We start from the raw sequence: 22,350 nt of genomic DNA, 5'->3' as shown, positions 1-22,350 counted from the left end.
CTTCAGTGCCTCATTAGGTTAACAGTGAAAATATCCCGAGTCTTCTTCATTGCTGTATTCTGTTTAAGGAGCTTTGGATATGTACCGCCGGCCTCTGTCTCTGGGAAATTAATACCTCAGTAATGGTAATATATTAATGAGGAATGGGAAACTTTGTGACTGCTACTGTATGGTGACTGTTTAATTGTATTCTTAGTACGGGGAGACAGTTTATTTTATTTTATCGTATTTTTTTTAGGGCAAGGCCTCTCAATGGATGGGTTAGAAACTTATTATTATTATTATTATTATTATTATTATTATTACAGTAATGGATATGCCGCTTCGTTCTGTGTACCACCAAAATGTTTTTTTCAGCCCACGAAGGACCTCTTTTAGTGAATGGGATGAAGGCTGGAAGTTAATGAAGGAAGCAGGCTCCCTAATACCACCTCCTTAGCGATTTATTTTTGGATGCGGCTGGTTAGTAACCTTTTGTACGCAGATTATGGTGATAAAAAGATTAACACAGAACAGGACAGTAAGGTGTAATAAGCAAAATACATAGGAAAATACGTAGGAAAATTCATAGGAAAGGGTGTTAGGGAGCTTCATTAACCGATAAGAACCACGGGACTTGAACCATGAGGAAGCAAAGCCAGTTGATCTTAGTGAGAATCCCAGGCAAGTAATGACCACAGGCAAGTTCAAGCGGGGGATGAAGGGGGAGGGCAGCTGTATTCCCTGGCCTGCTTGTCTTTCTCGAGGGCCCTCACGTCCCTCCCCAGGTGATGATGCTCTGGTTTAGGCGAGGAGGCTCAGTGAGTGGCCTAGGAGGGAGTGATTGTGAGGATGTGGCAGTGAGGCGTGGGAATGAGGGAAGGTGAGGTGTGAGTGAAAATGAGGATGTGATAGTGAGGTGTGAGAATGAGTGAAGGTGAGGTGTGAGGGAAATGAGGATGTGGTAGAGTGAGGTGTGAGAATGAGAGTGAAAATGAGCATGTGGTAGTGAGGCGTGAGAATGAGCGAAGGTGAGGTTCGAGGGAAATGAGGATATGATAGTGAGGTGTGTAAATCAGAGTGGAAATAAGGATGTCGTAGTGAGGCGTGAGAATGAGGGAAGATGAGGTGTGAGTGAAAATGAGGATGTGATGGTGAAGCGTGGGAATGAGTGAAGGTGAAGTGAGTGAAAATTAGGATCTGATAGCGAGGTGTGCGAGTGAGTGAAGGTGAGGTTGTAGTGAAAATGAGGATGAATTAGAGAGAGGCTTAAGAGTGAATGAAGGTGAGCATGAAGAGAAGGTGAGAGTGAAAGGAGTCTTATTGTGGATGGGGCTGAAAGAAGAAAGAATTTAACTTTGTATACATATTAGCTGATAGGAAGACAGGCAGCAACAAGCGTCATGAACAGACAGGCAAAGAAAAGCATGCAGAGACAGACAGACAGGAAAACGTGCGCTCAGACAACCATATACGCAGACATAGAGCCGAAGGGTAGAGGGGGGAGGAGATGGATATGCAGATTGAGGAAGAGGGAGTGTAGAGTCATTTACACTTGCACTCGTTGGCAAGCACATTACCAGAGGGAGATAGGAAGGAGAGGAAATGACACCAGCTGATAAGAGGGGAGGAGTGGCAGGCCGAGTGGAAATGAAACGGGAAGCAAAATAGGCGCAATAATTTAAGAGGGTAAGGAGAGCAGGGGCAGAGGCGAGACGGGGAGGGAAAGAGAGGCAAAAGTCGATAAGAAGGGTTGGAGAGAGAGAGAGAGAGAGAGAGAGAGAATCATTGCGTAAGAACAAGTAGATGACGTTAACTCCATGAATCCGATGACGTCTCTGTCTGTCTGTCTGTCTGTCTGTCTGTCTGTCTCTCTCTCTCTCTCTCTCTCTCTCTCTCTCTCTCTCTCTCTCTCTCTCTCTCACTAATATGTCTCGTACACTTCAGAAAGTCTGCCCTATACTGAATTAGTGTTTCTGAAGGTAGCAAGAACTATAGAAAAAGGATGTACGCTGGCCGAAGGGGTTATAATGGCAGAAAGTGGTGAATAAACTTGCCGTTGTGAATTAAGTGAATAATTCTAAACATGAACAAATATTTAAAACTCTGAATATTATTGCCACAGGTTAGTTGAGGGAAAATGGTGCTGAAATGGAAGCACTATTGGTTTCAGGAAGAGGAAGACGCGCCCACTGCAGTTGCAAAAATCTGTCTAAATATCTATTACCAGACGCCTTAATCCGGTAAGGGGTGGCCACAAACAAATCGTCTCCATGTCGCCCTGTCCCCGATGCGCCTAGATAAAAAGGCCGAGATTTTTTGCTTAGTTATCAGGGCTTATAGATAGGCACTGGGCTTTTGAATTCGCTCCGGAAATCCCCAGCCAAAGGAAATTCACAGCCGGAAGCGTGGAGGCGACCCGAAAATATGTAGGGCGTCCTTTTAAAGCCTTTCAGTGCGTCGACTATTTAATTTTTGAATCTCCAGACGAATTTAGTAATCACATATTCGCCTCAGAAATGTACGACTGAAGGGAGAAGTGAAGTTGGGCGGGAGATGAGGGGAAATGAGAAACTAGTGTGCGTGTGTGAATGAAGAAAAAAAAATGTATGCCCCAGTGAGGATCATGATTGTGAGTGAAGATGTCGGCTGGGAAAGGAAGCTGAAGGTGTGAGATAGTGGATGAAAGTGAGGATATACACCAATGAGTGAAGGTGAAAGTGAGCGAGGTGAGTGAAAATGAGTATGGATAGAATGGAGCGTGAGGATGGCCCAAGGAAATTAAAGATCTGACTTGAATTGAAGGTGAGTGAAAGTGAGTGAGGGGTGAGAAAGTGAAGGTAGTTAAACGGAGTAAGGGAATGGTGTAGATGTGAAAGTGAGTGGGAGTGAGGATGTAAGTGAAGATGAGTGAGTAAATGATGCGAGTTAAGAAAAATTAGTAAAAAAAAAGTGATGCTGTAAGTGAAAGTGAGGGTGTGATAGAGTAAGGCATGCAAGGGAAGGTGAAGATGTGAGTGAAAATGAAAGTGAACGTGTGTGAAAGTGAGTGTCTGAGCAAAATTGAAGTGGTAGAGAGAGGCGTGAGAATGGGCTGAGGGAAAGGAGGGTGTAATGAGTGAAAGTGAGTGTGAGTGAAAATGAGTGAGGAGTGAGAGTGGTTGCAGCGAGTAAAGGAAAGATGTAAGAGCGACTGAAAGTGAGGATAAGTGAATGAAAGTGAGTGTGAGTGAAAATGAGTGAGGCGTGAGTGAGAGTGAGTGGTTGCAGTGGGGTGAGTCATAATGTGAGAGTGAGTGAGAGTGAATGAAAGTGAGTACGAGAGTGAAAATGAGTGAGGCGTGAGAGTTTGAGTGACCGACCTTCCAGCATCTCTCCACCACCACAGTTGCCAGCGACCACCAGATTCACTATCCAGCCTTCCTTCACTCTGCCCAACCATCCTTCACCTTCCTTCACCTTGCCTCCTCTTATCCTTCACCTATTCCTTCATCTTGCCTTCTCCTTCCCCTTCATTCACCCTCCTACCAGTCCTCTTGCTTGCTTCTTTCATTTTTCACACGTATCCTCTGTTCATTCATTCTTTTTCTCCCTTTTAATACTTGTTTTCCTTCATTTCTTGCATCATCCTTCTAGTCTTCCCCTGCCGTCTTTCTTCTTCATTCACTCTTCATTCTTCACCTCTAGTATTTTGCATCTCAGCATGCGTTGAACACTCCCTTGCAGAATTCTTGTAATTTCCTGCGTTCCTTTCCTTACCTTACCTTCTCTTATCCCTCATCTTCCTCCACCGTCCCACCAGTCGCGGCCTTATCAGCTTACAAAATTAATTCATTCTTCTCCCTGTTTGACTGTCTCCGCATCGTTCTTAGCCTTGGTACACCCCAGCGTATCATTTACCTCTCCTCATGCCTTCTTCCTTTCCACTTTACATCGTGTTGCTATTTTCTTATCTTTCTCAGTCCTGTGTCGCATTCTTTCCCAATCTTCATTAATTCGCGTGTTTTCTTTCTCTCATCCTTTCTTGCCATCCTCTATATACTCATTTAGCAGCAATCTATCTTTCGACCTTTTCGTTCCCTTGTTATTATCCTGTCATCTCTTCTCCCAGTTTTCAGCATTTTTTTTCCCGTCCTCATCGTTCTTCTGTCCTGCCATCCTTCACCCATTTTCTGCCATCCATTCTTTCGCTTTTGCAGACCCATCACCCATTCTGCTTCATTCTTTGCATTCCTTAATCTTACCTTACCATCCATTAGCTTCTTGCTCCCTTCACTTTTGCATAAATTATTATAGAATTTTGCTTTTCCATCCTTTTTATGTACATTCAGTTCTATTTCATTCGTTGGTCTCTTAACCCACGCACCTTCATCTCGCGCCCTTGGAGTCATCTTTTTCAGCCATTTGATACGATAATTCTTGTTTTATTTTATTTTTCTGTTTCGAGGCGGTTTTATTCAATTTTTGAGAGACTTTTGGAGATGGAGGGTTTATGTATAGCCTTCAGCCCATCAGTACTGGGGAAATAAATAGAATTATCTTGAGGTGGCAAAAACTAAATGAAAAAGGTGTTATCGCACTACCGTAAAGGAATAATATCAAGTTTGTGTGTGTGTGTGTGTGTGTGTGTGTGTGTGTGTGTGTGTGTGGGTGTGTGGGTGTGGTTTCCTTTTTTTTTTTTCCCCATCGTCTAACTGAATTACAGGACTCGCTTGTGCTTTGTCTCCGTCCTTCACCCGACCCTCCAGGCTTCTAACACTTCATTCTTAACATTTTATTTCTCTGTTTGACATGTTATTATTCACTTATGTTATTTATACAGTCTTTATTGATATTTGAAAGGAATGAATAATGTATACGAGATTAGTTAGATGAGCTGTGCAGAATTAATCCCTAAGGAAGAAGTGCTAGGAAGCTTCTTAGCCGACGAGAGTGCGACCTTGATCATCCCTCGACCTTGCCCGTCTCTCGTCCTTCGTGCCACACTCATCTTACATCAGAGCATCTCCATTTTACTTTTCCTGTTCCTACTTATGTATTATTTATTTATTCATTTAGATTGATAGATACAGTAGATAGATAGATAGATAGGTAGGTAGGTACCATAGATATAGTAGTGACATTGATACAGCAATAACCTTTTAGCGAAGACTTTCATGCTTAGTTTTGCTACCGCCTCATTTTTTTTCTTTGTTTAGCTCAGACTTTTTGTAGGGAGGGGGAGAGAAAATACGTCAGCTGTTTCCGTCAATACAGTTTTTGAAATATAATTCTTGTTACCTCCAGACGATTTTATTTTACCAAGGAAAACCCCCTCATGACCTCTCGTTGTAAAGGAATTAATAGTGATCTTTTTATTTCAGTTTTGTATTGTTGATTTTTTTTTATTCCACAGGAGTTATGAAACCCAAGGAAATTATATTTAGTGAATTTGTCGTGCCACCTTCCTCAAACATGGTATGAAAGTGAGAGTGGAATAGCACTGTATAGAACTGGTAGAGGCATTCGTCGTTTAATGAGTCGTTGCCCCCCTTTTTTTTTCTGGATTTGTCGTTCTGTACATTATCTCTGTCCCTCTCCTAGCCATCCTCCATGTCTTGCAGAAATCTGGCATTCCATTCTTTTTTTCCTGTTTTTTTCATCTCTCTTTACTTTTACTTTCCACAGCTTCTTGCGGTCTCATATGCCATCCCTAGTTTTTTTTTTTTTTTTATCCTGCTTTGTTCACTCTTTATTTTTTTCTTTGACCCCTGACACTCCTTCCACAGGTGCGTATCATTCATCTCATTCACATTTTTCTTCCTTCACTAACATTGTTTTTCTTCCTTCATCCATTGTTTTCTTCCTTCAGAACACAGTTTGTTTCTCTTCTCTCTCACGTTTTGTGTTTCTTCTTTCGCACACACACACACACACACCCTTTTTCTCCCTTCACTTAGTGCCAGCTGCCTTCAGTGGTGTCAGTAACCTAGTGTGTGTGTGTGGCATTCACCTCCCCATTGCCCCTCCGTGCCAGTGTTGTTGTGTGAGTCACCTTGGGTACCGCCTCCCGTTAGTCCTGTCCACCTGCACTCATCTTGCATCCTCTCCCCCCTCCCCCACAGTCACGTGACCTCCCTCTCCCTCTTTGCACTCAAGCTGTTTACGTTTGTTTGGAGTATGCTAGCACCGTTGTGTTTATCGCATGACACTTATTTTCAGTGTGATTGCTGGTGCTGAAGCGGTGATATGTCGTGAAGATTCATAAACTTTTTGAACAAACTGTAGTAGTCCCATTATGATCTCTTAATGACCTGTCATGTTACCTGGATTCTTTTGACCGCGTATTGTACTTACTGACGAGGTTTGGTCACCATTATTTTTTTTTTCCTTTTTTAATATGAACTACTGGTGGTCATGGCATAGGGTGGTAGCTACATGTGGCATGGAGGGAGCGTGTGGAGGGGCTGGCCGGTTAAGGGGGCTGAGGGGCTGGCTGGCTGGCTGGCTGGCTGGCGTGCGGCGAGACTCGGGAGGCAGTGTGGCGTGGACCGTGGTGGAGGCAGGTGGGAGCCTCGCTTACTCCTCCAGTGTCTCGTTTCACTTCCCATCCCTGGCCAAAACACGCGCCCACCCCCGCTGGCTGGTTACTTCTCCCTGGATTACTATTGTGTGAAGGACCAACATATCGTCAGTTACAGTGGTTGTGATGAGGGTGACGACAACGACAGTGGTTGATAGATAGTGAGCCATCGTGCAGAGTGGGGTGGTCAGCGGTATTTGAATCACCTGTGGTGGTCGTGTTATCAACATATCACCCGTGCCTGACCTGATATTGCTAGAGTGTTGAGCTGACCATACCTCTGGGTCTGGGAAGGCGATTGTGTTTGTGATGGGGGCAGATGTGGTCTGGACTGTGTGCGGAGTGAGGCCGACGCTGAGCCACATCAGATAACGCAGCCACTCACTCCGCCCCCACAGTGCAGGCTACTCCACACCTGTCTTGATTGTCCTCAGGCCTTTTACAGACCAGGAAAATGTGCCTAAACCCAAAAACCACGCGTCTGGTGTGTGCAGGTGTTGGTTTCTTGCTTGCGTTGACATAACCTATTTTTTGTTGGTGACTGCAGGAATGCTGTGGGTAGTTTGCTTAGCCTGTGAACGGGAAGTGACAATATAAGCTATGTTGTGAAAAATGTGCCCAACGATCTGCTGAAGTGAGGAATAGTTCACTGAGTATTAAGTAGTATTTATTAGTCACTGTATTCACTGGATGCTTGAATGCCAGTTGCAATAGTGTCGTTTGTTACTAATGACACCTTGTGTTATGTGAAGTGCTCAGAGTTTTAATGTGACATGGAGGCAGTAATGCAGTAAAGAGTGTCCTAGCTGCAAGTGTGTTGTGCATGGTGTGAGGTGTCAGTGTGGTGAGATGTGGGGATGAGCGAAAGGGCTGCTGAGGTGCCATGAAGCCCCTGAGTCTGGAGGGGCTGAGGCGGCTGGTGCGAGGAGGGCGGGACAAACCTGGTCAGCAGCAGCAACAGCAACAACAGCAACAGCAAGACTCCCACCATTTTCGCCGCTCCAGCTCCTTCAAACGAGCCTCGTTACGCCGCTCAGCCCGTCGCCAGGAAAAGATCACTCTTCCTAATGGTTTAGTGGTCAAGACTTCAGCAGTACAGCGTAAATCGTCAGTGTCTAGTGACGAGCGCCGTGATGATGGGTACTCGACTGACGGCGGGGAAGCTGGAGGCTACGGCACGGCCTCCACAGGCCTCCCACGCCGAGTCATTACCTACGATGAGTGGCGCGTGGCGGTGAGCGACGAGGACTCCCTCAAACAAACCGACGAGTCTCTACCCTCCACCCTCTCCACCAACAAGCTTTCCTCCCTCGATTCAGGAGTCAGACATTCTCTCGACTCAAAGAAGAAGTTCAGCATCGAATCTACAAAACGTTTAAGCCTTGATCGACGCAAAACATATGGAGTGGATATTGGACCGCCATTAGCTGCTTGTGGGTCCCCGTTACTGACAGGAGATTCACGTCGAACCCTTGATGCTTCAAATTTTCGACGAAGTGTATCAGCAGAGTCCCCTCAACCGCCACTGAGGATCAAGAGCTTGCTAGGGTCCCCGCGCATTGCACCCAAAACCCGAGAACCACCCACCACTCCCGCCCGTTCCCTTCATAACACCCCCAGCAGGACTCGAGCATGTCAGCCCGTGTCAGCACCACCCACGCCTGGCAAGACGCATGTGCATCGTCTGGCAGGGCCATTGACGCCTACACATCAGCTGCGAGCATCCTGGCACGAGAGAGAAGCACGTCGTTGTGCTGTGCATATGCCATCAGGTTCTCCCAAACTTTTGCCAGAAACAAAAGCTCAAGGAAGTCCAAAACCTCAGAGTCGTTGGTCTGCACTCTTCTCTGGCAGCTTTTTCTCTCGTTCTCCTAGCAAGAAGAATCAACAGCAGTTGGAAGCTCAGCAGCAGCAAGAGGAGCAGCGGCGTCAGGAACAACAAGAGCTCGAAAAGCAACATCAGCTTTACCTGCACCGTAATCAAGTGTGTGGAGGATCCCCGGCCCTCATCCGCCAGCGATCCGTCCACTCATGTGAGTCTCCCTCGCTGCTACGCCAGGCTGGAGCCTACAGCATACATCCTAGTGGTCCTGTCAGCCTGGGTGGCTATGGGATGGCAAGGGCTCAGGGTGGTCCACGTACCAGAACAGACCTTAACCCCAGTGGTCCCCGGAGCCTTGGTGTTCCTCCTGGATATGGCAGCCCCTCTGCGATACCACGGCACCTCATGCACGAGACCTCCTCACCTTCTCCTCGCCACGTACCCTATGAGCCTGGCACCCTGGGTCGCAATACTACACTCGAAACAGGACAGATTGGTCGACGGTTGTCTAATGAAGGAGGGCACATGGCACGGCTGGTAGCCCATGATCAGGGACCCAACAGTCGGCAAACATCGTATGACACAGGACCTTTAAACCGCCAAATTTCCCATGAACCTGGATTAATGAATCGCCATTCTTCCCTTGAGGCAGGTCACTTCCATCGCCAGATTTCCAACGAGTCAGGTTTCATGACTCGACAAGTATCCAATGACTCGGGAGCCATGACCCGCCATTTGTCTCAAGATTTTGGTCCAATGAGTCTGCAGGTGTCCCACACTGCTGTACAGATGTCTAGTCCCCAAATTTCTCGTGACATTAAAACTATGGGCCGCCAGCTACCGCATGATATAGGGCCATTGAATCGTCAGAATTCACAAGATTGTGGAGTGCCAAATCGGCCCCTTCCACCTGAACCAATGACTATGAACCGGCATATGGGGCAGGGTGGAGGAAATCCAAGCCAACATATTTACGAAGCGCCACCTTTTGTCCGCCACTTGTCCCATGAACTGCCTGTGCCTGGTTCCCCAGCTTTGCTTCAGCGACACCGCTCTATTCCCCCATCAGGTCTCCAGTCCCCTGTGTTCCGCCCAAGGCCTCTGTCCTCACCTCCCGCCACACCTGCACTGAAAGCACTCCAAGTGCTTGGAGAGGCTGCCACTGTTGTCAACACTTCCCAGTTCTATCCTGGAAAGTTGGGAGGAGGCGTTGGTGTCCGACCGTCTTCGTCTGACCGCACGTCCTCCCGTCCTAGCTCTCAGGAGCGTCCCGTCCCGCCTGTACCACCCGTCCCACCCCACCGCCCACGGACGCCCGTGTCCATGATGTGTCACGCCGTCCATCCTGGCCGCCCCCTGTCCCTGGCCATGTCGTCAGTGCCTCCATGCCCAGACTTGATCAGTCCTGCAAGTGTGACAAGCGAGGCATCCAGCCGGGGACGGCGACGGCGTGGTCCAGGACTTCTGGTAGGTCGTGCCAGTTGGCTTAGCCGAGCTTCCTCAACTAGAAAGTCTGCGAGGCAAGCCCGGCGAAGTAAGAAGTCTTCATCTCAGCAGCAGCGTCACCAGGAGGAAGATGAGCTGGATGAATTGTATGAGAGAGTACCAGGCCGTGCGCTGGGCCCAGAGGCTTACCAAGCACTGCAGGAGAAGCAGAGCCAGGCAGCACAACTCAGCATGCTGTTTGTGCCACCACAGCGTCGCCGATCCTCGGGTGCTGTAAAGCTCCATCATTCACTGCTGAGGCGCCTTGATGTCCCAGAGATCCGTACTGCCCACGCTCACCTACTGATGCCGTTAAATCAGCCTGTTGGGTCCAACATGGTTGATGGAAGAAGTCAAAAAGCAGCACAGTTGGTGCGGTCATTGCTGGAAGAAGAGGAGCAACAGGCTGGAGACGGCGTCAGAGACACCAGCAGTGAACCTGGTGGTGCCAGATTTAGTGTCAACCCAAGTAGGAAGCCCAAAAGTGAACCCAGCACTGCTCGGCTGAACCTGAGACTGAACAAGAATCCTGAGCTCATTCTGCGGGCGTTGGCTGCACTAGCCAAGTTGGGGAGGACTAAGCAAGAACAGGAGCAGGAACAGCTGCCCAATGAGTCCGCTAATGAGCGCATAATCACGCAGCTGCTGTTGAAGGACTTGACTCAGGGTAAAAACAAATCAGGAGATGGCTCAGGTGTAGGCAGTGCTGAGTCGCTGGTGGAGTCCCTAGTGAGCAGCCGAGGCAGCAGTGGTGCTGTTCGTTCCACTCGGCGTGTACGCAGGAAGAAGTCACAGAAGAGGCAGCCCAGCGTGCCAGCATATCCATCCTGGAAACGCACCCCGAGGCTTAAATCACCCCGTGGCAACAAAGGTGAGTGTGGCGTCCCCAAGGCGACACTTTCTTAAACTATCTATCTATCTATCTATAGCCCGACGCCCTAATCCCGCAAAGGGTGGCCGCAGACAAAACGCCTCCAAGTCACTCTGTCACCCACCATTTGACTCCCCTCCCCCCAACTCACCCCCCCCTCCCTCATATACCTCTCAACTCCATCCCTCCACCTCATCCTCGGTCTACCCCTCCATTATTTTGGTTAACAGAAAACTTGTACCACTCGTGACAGATATTTGTTACTGTTGTATTACTCTGACTAGGCTAAGAATTGAAAACCATATTCCTCAGATCCCAACTCTCTAAGTCCTTGTACTTCAGTTTTCCATTATTATTGCAAAGGTCACCCTTCACTGACACCCACGAACGATCCTGTCGCCTCTAAGCTTTGCCAAGATTACTCCTTTCTTGCAGTGTGACCTTACATCTAAAATCTTGCATCACAGCTCTTGCATCCATACTAGGTCTGTGTGAAGTATGTGCATGTTAGTATATGAAAATGCACTTGGATGTGTTCGTCAGTATATGCATACGAGTATATATTAGTAGGTAATTAAGTATATATATCATTGTGCGTAATGTAAATAATCACATCTCAATAAGCTTCTCTGTACTAACGCCGCGACTGTTCATTAGTTTCCCTATGGATGGAATAATTTGTTCTAAACGATTAAGTATTCATGACATCGCCCGAAAGCCAAGAAAAAATTGTTAGAAGGTGAGAGCTTGGCGGGGAACAGCGCATGAGGGGGAGGGAAGAGGTGGGGAGGGGAGGGGTGGGAAGAGAAGGGGAAAGAAAGGGCGAAGGGTGAGAGTAAGGAGAGGAGAAGGTGGAGTGTGTTTGTATTTAGAAAAAGGGAGGGTTGAGTGTGAATGTGAGGAGGTAAGGGATAGAGGATAAATGAGGAAGAAGAGCGCAGGGGAAAAGGAGGAGTGTGATGGGAGGGGGAGAGGATGAGTATAAGGAGGAGAATATGAGTGTAAGGAGGAGGGGAGAGGGAGAGAAGAGAGGGAACTTAGGGATGAGAGGAGTATGTGATAATGAAGATGAGGGAAGTGGGAGTGTGTGTGAACTTGTCGTATGTATTCATCTACCGTATATATCTACCCATCTCTCTGTCTGTCTCTCAGTCTTCTGCATGTACGGTATATATATACGTCGGTAGCCTATACTGGTATGTAAGTTATATAATTCTGTGTGTGTGTGTGTGTGTGTGGTGTGTGTGTGTGTGTGTGTAAATTATATTCGATGACAGTATTCTACATTATGCTTGCTACTTCAGGCCGTTTTATCCAACCCAGGGAGGACTTTGTTTTTGAAGGGGTTAATGAAGATTGGCCTGTGTGTAACCCCTCTAATTAGAAACAGTACTAAGGCACAAAGACTCATCTAGTGTAAGCATGAATAAAATGAAAAGTACCTCACCAGATGGCATAAAGTAGAGGTTATGAATAATTTAGTAACTGTGGATTTATTGTTGTTGTTGCAGTGATTCATACACGTCCATTCTCTTCGGATTTTTACGGAATAAGAAGCAGTCACTCTGAACAAGAACCACATACACAGTGAAGGATAAATACGTTTGATTTGATATTACTGTGTGAAAATATTCCATTGATTTCTCGTATACGTGATTCAGCTTCTTTTTGCCGTTTTTGCTAGACTGTCCTCCACCCATAAGGATTTAAATCAGTAATAATAATAATAATAATAATAATAATAATAATAATAATAATTGATGATGATGGTGATGAAACCTGCTGTAATAATAATTCTGTAATAATAATAGTAACAGTAGTAGTAGTAGTAGTAATAATAATAATAGTAATAATAATAATAATAATAATAATAATAATAATAGTTAATACTCTGCTCCAAATTTTCAGTTTTATCCCTCGTTCACCATAACGGCACATAACAAAAAAAAAAAAAATGAGAAACATCATATATTACTAGTCACAATCTCCCAGAATCTCCAGCCACTCATTCTGCAAAGCCCTCCCTCAGACATTTACTCCTTTAAAACATCTTATTTCAGTGCAACGTACTCAGTTGGACATCTTGGAAGACTACACAATGGCAGATCCTTAAATTCGTAAGAAGCATATTATAAAACTCTTGTAAGATATTCAGCTTCCTTTGTAATAGTCCTCACATATCACAGTTACACACCCCCTGCTTCTCAACACAAGACGTATATTTGACTATCAGACTCAGGAGTATTGATAACATTGATTTCTTCTCTCCACGCAAGCTATAGACGCCAGAAACAATAACAATCACTTTAGTTTATGTAAACGCATTCACGTAAATATTTCGCTGCGATCCACGGTAAGAATTTTTTTTTTATAATGATGTAGCTTATTTATTTGTTATTTAATATAATTATTATAGCATGTGAGTATAATTATGATCATGAATGAAGGTTTGGGATGGTTCACTCAATCTTATCGTCTAGTTTACTTGTATCCCGACCTTCGTCTGGTGTTGCTGTTCTATTTTGGGCGTAGCGATCATCAAGTGGAATTGCAAAATCACTGCCCACGCTCGTTAAGTAAATAAATGGAGAGAGAGAGAGAGAGAGAGAGAGAGAGAGATGGGAGGTGGGGAGGGAGAGAGAGGGGGGGAAGGAGGGAGCCACTGGGGTAAACGACGTTAGCAACACCTGCCACATATTGCCCAGTGTCTGGCCTGTATTGCAGTTTTTTACCCCTCTCCTCCCTCGCCAACTGCTGCGAACTAATTATGTCAGCAATTTGTGAGTAATTAATGCCACCTCGGGAGACTTTAGAAGTTACAAATGGGTTTTAATAGCTGGAATATCCCTACTTCCACTTCACTTCTTCCTCACTGAATTCTTGACTACTTCCCACATACCTTACTCAAAATACAGTATATGGTTCAGAGTTGGGGAGAATAAGAGTCTTTAATTTTTGGTAGATTGTGTGTGTGTGTGTGTGTGTGTGTGTGTGTGTGTGTGTGTGTGTGTGTGTGTAAATAAAATTGCTCAACTCTTCAGTGAGATGATATACTCGTCCTTTTTTTATTTTTTTTTTGCTCTTGCTCCTCTGTTCTTGCAACCACCGGACCATTTTATTTGGCTTTGAAGAGACTTTTCGTACTGGAGAGGTTAAATACGGCCAACACTAATCCCATCATTACAGGGTGTCCCCTGTAAGTTTAATAAAATCGCCTGAAGGTTGCAGGAAAAAGATTTAAAAAAAAAAAGTCACCTGATGGAAGGCGTTAAATACATTTTTTTTTTTTAATGTAGTAGTAGTAAGTAGTAGTAGTAGTAGTAGCAGTAGTAGTAGTAGTTGTTATTGTTGTGTTTATAATTGCAACCCCAGGCTCATCTGAATGAGAAGCCAGTGGACTGCAGGCTGAAGCAGACCACATCCTTTCTGGGGATAAGGAAGGAGTTGAGAGACGTCTATATAACCAGGCCTCTCCACCGCCCAGCTATATCAGTTCCACCACGTGAAGGCGTCCCAGTCCAGCACCAGAGACGAATTAGAGAAAAGGTTTTCATAGGTATAAATTGGTCCCTCGTACCCGCTGTCGCACCTCCTGCCTGGAGTCCCACTGCTGGGATTAAAATTGGGTCCACCCGACTGCCACACTTTCTGAGAAAAACTTCCCTCGCCAGCCCCCTAAATTGAATTAGATTATTATAATGAAGCCAATTTTTTTGTCTTATTAGCCTTAATTTGCAAGGTTCAGGGAAAAGAGGCTTCTTATTTTTAACAGAATTTCCGAGATGAAAGTAATTTATCGACCACACTTACCAAACTGTAATTAAGAGCACCAGTCGCTTTTGTGTTCAGTGTTTTATGCTTTAAAATTTTATGTTTGGAAGTATAGCTAACCTACATTACCTAAGGCTGTTACAGGAAGACAGTTGTAATCCATTTTGTTCGTTTGTTCAAGATCGTCTTACTGGTGAACTGTGTAGGTTAAGCTTCGTTATTATTTCAACCTCATCCGGCCACACTAATCAGCTTAACTCTGTCAGGTCTGTGATGAGGGATGAGGGAATGGCGAAGGAGGATAAAGGGGTGAAACAAAGGAGTAGGATTTGGTAGGTGAATGTTCTCTACGATTTAACTTATAATCCAAGACGTATTTTTATTTCTTCTCGCTGTGTCCAAAAGATTTCACTTGACATTGGTGGACTTTTTATTGGAGGATTTAGATGTCGCACCTGTTAAGAAATTTACTGGTAGAGGTCCTTCCTAAGCTAAATTACATCGTCTGGTGGTCCGCTGAAAAGTATGCTATCGTAATGAATGGCTAAAAAGAAAGTTATGGAAGTATGAGAACTGGAGATGTGAAAACTGGAAGTGGAAGGAACCCAAGCCATGATCGGAAGTGGAAGGGAGGACAGAATAACAGAGTGAAAAAGTTATATTATCGAGCGTAAGAATTACAAAGGAATAATGTGATGTTGTGAAGAGTAAAAATAACGATGTGAAAAGGCATGTTAGGAAGAGTAAGTGGCCCTCAGAAAACGAAATTAAGATGAAGAAGGTAGAGCTGTATTTTTGTCGGTTTTTACTTGTGTAGCACCTCTTGTGTTGCGACTTATTTTGCGTTGTACACTTTACTGTTGTTTTGTATGCTGTTTACGTATATATATTGTATCGACATACGCTGTACAGGCTAAGTGACGTACAAGAGGTTATTACTATGATGTATGAAGCTCTTGACTGATGTGGAGGAGGTGTTAGTGAGTCCCATAACCCCTTGGATACGATGCCTTTTATTTTATTGTTATTATTATTATTATTATTATTGTTGTTGTTGATGTTGATGATGATGATGATGTAATCTCACAGCACCATGGGAGGAGTTTAGGCTAAGTATAATCCCTTTTGCATGAAAAGCCTCCCCTAGGCATGAAGTCGTAATGAGAGAGAGAGAGAGGTCCTGGGGCTGAGTGGGTTAACCAGGGGAATACAGGCCAAAATAGTGAGATTGGGGAGTGACGAGGAGGAGGATAGTGAGCGGCAGGGGAGGTAAAGTTTAAGAGATTGAGGGGCTGTAAATACCCCCAATATCCCACGAGGCCACTTCATGTTCCAGCCCCGTACCCCCCTCCTCCTTCACCCCATACTCGTAAATCAGACATATATATATTTTTCTTTTTCCGTTTTTTTTACTTTTGTGGAAATTGTACATGTTCCCGAATGAGGCCTTTCAAGCAATAGCCTTCTTCCATAGTGCAACATTGCATAACATAACACATCCCCCTGCATCAACTTGCCCTTGTATTCCTAATCCCCGTTGCGTCGCCGTTCTAACATATGTCCTCAAATGACCCCTCTTCCCATTACAGTCCTCTTCCATAACATAGCACAGGATAACATAGCATAAGACTTCCCCCTGCACCAACTTGGCCTGGTATAGCAAACCCCCATTGTGTAGCAGTTCTGTGCTCTGTCCCCAAATGATCCCTCTTCCCAGTACAGTCCTCTTCCATTACTTAGCATAGTATAACATAGTATAACATCCTGTTGCATCAACTTGCCCTTGTATTGCAAATCCCTGCGGTGTGGCAGTTCAGTCCTCTTCTCCCCCGAGCTCGCATCTCTCGCTAGACTCAACCCTCCTGGCGCAACTCGTCCCCCTGCCTCAACTTGTTTCAACTCTCCAAACAACCCAGCGTCACCTGACCCAAACGGCTCCCTTTATCCAAACTCGCTCCTCGTTCCAGTTCATATCTCTCAGATCAGCCTAAATTTCCTCCCACTTCAGCTCTTCATAACCATTTTCTCCAATAATCGTGCCTTGTATTTTTTTTTTTATTCTTTCTCTCCTTCACTCAACCCCCTCTCGTGTGTAACTCATCCCTCTGCTGGAGCCATTTCTGACTTTAGCGCACATTTTGCCCCTTTTATTTTTTTTTCCATACTCTCAACTCTCGTTCGTGGTAGCTGCCCGTCCCTCTGCCTGGCTGGCCTCGTGCCTGAACTCGAACCATCTCTTAATTGCATTGTTAAGGCCCTAAACACCGAGGATATTGAACCAGGCACCTCGCGTGCTCCGTCGGGAGGGACGAGTATAACCCCTTTAAGACCAATCAGCCAAAAGGGCGAGGAGGAGTTATAACTACGAAATTGTCGTAAAGGGCTGCTTCATGTGAAGAGGATGGCTGTGTATTCAAACTTTTTTAAAAATTACGTTCGTTTGTGTGTATTTGAGGTTTTTATGGGTGTTTTGAATATTGTGGAGGGTTATTTTGTCCCCGGTGTCGTTTGGAAACAAAGGAGTGCAGATCAGACCTGGAGAGTCAAGTCCCTGTTACTGTGCCGTGTAGGGAGGGGACCGTCGGCCGTGAACATAGGAATGGCTTTACCACACGGCCCTCCTGCCTGTCCAGATTGAATGACGCTAGTTTTTGTCAGACGTGTTTTATAAAAAAGTCAGTTTGTGGCCAGAGATTCATTGGGTTATTCTGGTGCCATTGGGTTGTCCGTTTCATTTTTCCAACTCGTACATGTTTCTGCCTTTATATTTGTTTATGTGAAGTCAGCTTCCATTGCTCTTTGGGCAAGTAACTCAGAGGATTTTTTTTTTTTCCCCCCATGCGTCACTGATGTCCACGTCTGTGATAACTTGAGTGATGCTAATTCACTCATAAGCTTTACGGTGGACGCCTCCCCCCCTCCCCCCCTTTTTTTATATACCACTTCTGAAATATCCTATCAAAGGTGATACTGGGGGAAGGGAGGGATCGATCGTTCGACGCATGTGGGAGACGGCCGGTGGAAACAAAATTCCACCTTGGAAAGTTTAGAAGTTCATACAACAGTGGGTAAATTCGGGGTATCTTTATCGCACGTCAGATACGTTACGGCTCTGACAGGTATTGCATTCGCTCTGGCCGGGACCCGACTTAGCTGCCATGAGTCAACCCAGAGCGGCACTGCCCACCCGCCCCCAGGCCCACTCACTCTCTTCTCCCTCCCATGCCTTTCTCCTGCCCCACTCTCGCCTCAGCCAGTTTCAGTTGTCTTGCCCTTCTGCTTCATTGTGGTTCGGTTTTCTTACCATTCAGGATTAGCCTTCGTGCCATTCACCTTCTTCATTCTGGTTCGGTGTTCTTGCCCATCTTCTGTCGCATTCTGGTTCAGTTTTCTTGCCCTTTCCCGGCCTCATTCTCGTCCATTTTTCTTTCTCTTTTCTTGCTTCATTCTGGTTCACTTTTCGTGCCCTTCTGCCGATTTGTGCGTCAGTTTTTTTCTTTCCTTTTTTTTTTTTTTTTTTTTTTTTTTTTTTTTTACTCAGCTTTCATTTTCTTTCATCTTTCTTGAGGCTCTTGCAACCACCTGGCTCACTCCCTGCTGCCCATTCAACGTTTCTCAGAGATTGTCATTTTTCATGTCCATCTCTCATTTTTTTTCCTTCTTTTTTTTCCCTTTCTGCCTGTGTCGAGGGCCTCCTCATCTTTGGTTGGGATATCACAGATGTCTCCTATTCTGCATACTTTAAATTTCTCTTTATGTCCTTATCGTTTTTTTATTCTGTCTTCCCTCTGTCTTCCTGTCTTTTGTTCTCTTCTGCTTTTCTCGTGCTTCCATATAAGTTCTTCCAGAGTCGCACCTTACTTGTTTATTTTCTTTCCCATGTCCAGTGCCACTGTTGGTTCATTACTCCACTTTCTTGTGTAATACCTACCCGCACCACACCTTACATGTTAGTTAGCTTTCCATCTTTCTTCCTTCACAGTTTTCCTCGTTCCATTCCGTTGTTTTTCTCTGTCTCCCCTGCCTTCCCACCAATGTAATTGCTTCAGTTCTTGAAGTCTCAGTGGTATTGTGCAGCACCGTCTTCCTTGTTTCTTCATATCAATTTGCCTATTAACTCACTCCCTTCTTGGGTCGCTCTCTGTCCTTCCTTAGTGCCTGCTTCCTCCCTACTTGCCTTGTTTTGCCCCCCATGCCGCCCTTCACGCCTCAGCCAGTGAAAGGAGTACCGGTAACGCAAGCAGCCCGCAGTTAACATGTTACACCACCTGAAAATTTCATTATTTTCTCCTCCATCTTTCACCCCCATTTCCCTGCTTCATTCGTTTAGTGCCATGCAGAAGAATGTAGAAGATGGAGTTGTTTTAGGGGAACCGGTTTGTTATTTAATAGATTGCCTCTGTAATTTTCAGACTTGGATTCCAGTTACATGTCTCATTAATCTGTTGTCTCCCCGAACCCAACTTATTTCCAGTCCTAACTACCCAGCAGTTAATAGTAGGCAGCTTGAATTCATCCTGCGTCTTCCATCATGATTTCACGAATGAAGTTTATGTACATACCGATACATACATACATACATCGATAGTTTATAAAATATCTGCTTCTTCTCACACTCTATTACTCCCTCGGGGAACGCTTGCATTAACGCCGGCCTGGATCTCACCGCAACTTTCACCATAATACCCCTGAGCTGTCATCCAGTAATACCGTCATAACCATAATCAGAGTCAATTTTTAGCATTATCAGTACCGCCAGGGCACTTGTTATTAGATCCCAGTATCTGCAGCACTCACCGCCGCCATAACCAGTTACTGCCATTAGCTGTCATCGTTACTTATCACCGCCGTCATTACAAATGGTCTTTGCAGCTACCTATCACTTCTACCAGCCACCACCACCAGTCAGTTCAAACACTCTTTACCACCACCTGACATCCAGTCCCTGTTTGCAGCGTTACCTCTAACACCGTCCTGTGTTAGTAACGTGACAGTCACTTGTACTTATCATCTGCCACTACTGACACTGCTACCATTCACCGTGCCAGCGAATAGCTGTCTCTGTGTCACAGGTGTGTTCAGAGCGAGCGTATTATGTGGTTGCAAAATAGCAACAAGAACAACAACAACAATGGCTTTGATTCCACCACCTGACACTGCGATGTCACCACTATTAGAGGTCCTCTTCATTGTGGTCATCATCAGAAGCCACTACCACCATGACCGTCGAGTATTCCATCCCCTAGAGTCTGACTTCACCTCCATTACGCTCACTCATGCCATCTTAAGGCATGTCTCTATCGCTGCTATACACCACCATTAGTCATCTGGACTCCGTTGCCACCAGACGTCATTTCCACCTGACACCTTTATTATCAGTTGACCACCAATCACTTGCATAGTATCAACCATGCACCACTTTGAACCTTACTAGACCACAACTACTGGCAGCGTCCGTTACCATTATTACCATTCCCTCAACACTGAGTCATCAGCAGAGGTCCAGCAGGTAAAGGTTAAGGTGTCGTCCAGCGCCCGTTCAAGCTAGCAGTCCTCAGCAGTAAGTAGGTTATTCGAGCAAGAGCCTAGCAGGGGGCGAGGCCAGTAGGGGGTGAGTGAAGCACCATAGAGTGACGCAGGATTATGGGCTGGACATTTATTTTTTTTTACAGGGTGGCTAGTAGGAAGAGAAGAGGTTTGGTCAAGAAGATACAATAGATTAAAGAGAAAATATTGATTGAGTATTGTTGTATTGCCTGGACATCATCCCCTTCCCCTCCCCCAGCCCCAAGTTTCTTATCCACTCCATTCACAGCCAGCAGTACAATACCTGTGTGTAGTACAGTTGCTAATATTTCAACTGATTCTGCTTCGCATACTGTCGCAAATGCTACTTTTGCTGATTGGTTACTGCATTATTATTTTAGTTCTACCTGCTGATAATATAACCATATTTATTGTTGCTGCTAATACAAACGTTATATTACCCTTTGCCATTGCCTCTGTGTGTGTGTGTGTGTGTGTGTGTGTGTGTGTGTGTGTGTGTGTTTCTGCTTGTATATCCTTTATTGGTTGTTACTGCCTTTCTGTGATATTCTGCAAGTCCACTGCGATTGGCTTCACTCCTTATTATAAAATATATTCTCTCGGTACTAACTCTTACCATGCCACCACTGCCATTACCTGAATTGCATGTTATCGCATTCTTTTGTATCACTTTCTCTTCCCTTATCGAATGCAGTTTGTAGGTCAGTCTTCCTCGTTTCCTGCAATTACCTGAAAACACTTATACTTCTCACCTGTTTTCTCCTCATACCACCATTATGCTTCAGTGTCTCCCATTAGGTCTTTTCCATTACTTCCCAGTCTTCTTAATCATGACCAGTTGTTTACTTTTTTATCCCCCCCCCCCTCCCAGTTCCTCCTGCCGCTCCCCTCATTCCTTTTTCCATTTACTTCTTCCCTTGACCCTCTCCCCCCTCCCCTCCCACGCACCTCTTTAAATGACATCCATATTTAGAGAGTTGACAGTCGGGTTGTAGGCCAGTAGACTCGGGTTGGTGCCAAGTTTGTTGTTCACCCTTCAGTAGTTGTAAGGAAGTCTGTGCTGAAAAATATTTAGGATACTGTGTGAGGAAACTACAGCACCATATGGAAAGATATTAACGTATAAGCTAATCTACGTTTTCTTAACCCCTTACGATTTGCTAAGAAGTTTATAGTTTATATTTACAGCAAACTACCGGTATTGCAAATAGTGACTCTATATTATATGTTGTTGGAGATCTCCTTTACTTGAACCTGTATCGCTAGAACAACAACAACTCTGAAGACTTCCAAGAAATACTTATCAACGAGGGGCACGGCCAGGCAAAAACCACACCAAAGAGTACCATTCGTGGCCTTAGGTGGTGAGTGTGCCGCGGTTGAGGGAGCAGTGGCAGCGCTCGGAATATGGCTGAGGTCTGCGGTTAGTCCAGGCCGGTGTACGCGGGAAAGTGGCCAACCCCTTCAATTTTGGTGGTGGAGACGGCGCGACCCAGGTTTATGGCTCATACTTCCTGCTGGGGTAATGGTGGGGTGTCGGTGTTTACCTGTGGAGGATGGGGTGGGCCTATGTGGGTTTGTGTGGGATTGTGGGTGGTTTGTGGCCCTTTGTTGCGAGTGTGGATGAAGTTATGTTACTGTCACTAATGTGGATGGCTGAGACTTCCTGGCTTAGGTGATGTTACGGTGTGCAGGTTTAATTTTAGAGGTTGAGGTGGACCTTTGTGGGTTTGTGAAGGGTTGTAGGTGGTTAGACCTTTTGTTGTGAGTGTGGATGAAGTGTGGTTCATTGGGTGATAATGGTGTGGTTGGCTCAGACTCACTGGGATATGAATGTTTACCTGTAGGTTGGGGTGGGCCTGTGTGGATGAATGTGCCCCACTCTTGTGTGTGGGTGAGTGAAGAAGTGAAATGGTTGATGATGGTTTGGGTTCCACATTTACTAACATTCCTTACCGGTAGCTTAAATTGTGTACATGGTTGCTTGTTTGAACTTTTTTGTTCACTTACATAGCTATCATGCACTTAACCAAACTACGCTGAATATTTAAGTTAAAAAATTGCGAAAATATACGAAAAATCTGATAATAGTAAGCTGATCTAGATACTTTTTTATCTTGCAAATCTGGTTAGATAATTTATAACTATGATGCGATTGAGAGTGTGGGTGAAATGAAAACAGACATATGAGTGTGAAGGCCAGTTAATTTAAGATAGAGGAATTATTAATGTAAACAGATATGGAATAAGGATGATATTAGGCAACGATTATTAGGCCACTTACCGGTACTGAGCAATATTAGAGTTGTTAAT

General features: G+C 45.2%; 1 protein-coding gene across 1 annotated transcript in view; it reads left to right on the top strand.

Annotated features, from left to right (window-relative positions):
- Positions 1–7,424: 7,424 nt before the first annotated feature.
- DIP2 (disco-interacting protein 2) overlaps positions 7,425–22,350 on the top strand; it is a 611,941-nt gene continuing 597,015 nt past the window's right edge. Inside the window, exon 1 of the mRNA XM_080266752.1 lies at positions 7,425–10,719. Within this exon, the coding sequence (XP_080122878.1) occupies positions 7,425–10,719 (3,295 nt within the window). The remainder of the gene's footprint in view (positions 10,720–22,350) is intronic.

The sequence above is a fragment of the Coenobita brevimanus genome, chromosome 22 (assembly GCF_032717465.1).
Source record: "Coenobita brevimanus isolate Jiangsu-jjx chromosome 22, ASM3271746v2, whole genome shotgun sequence".
NCBI lineage: Eukaryota > Metazoa > Arthropoda > Malacostraca > Decapoda > Coenobitidae > Coenobita > Coenobita brevimanus.
The sequence above is the reverse complement of the archived record's forward strand: the minus strand, read 5'-3'. Positions and strand labels throughout refer to the sequence as shown.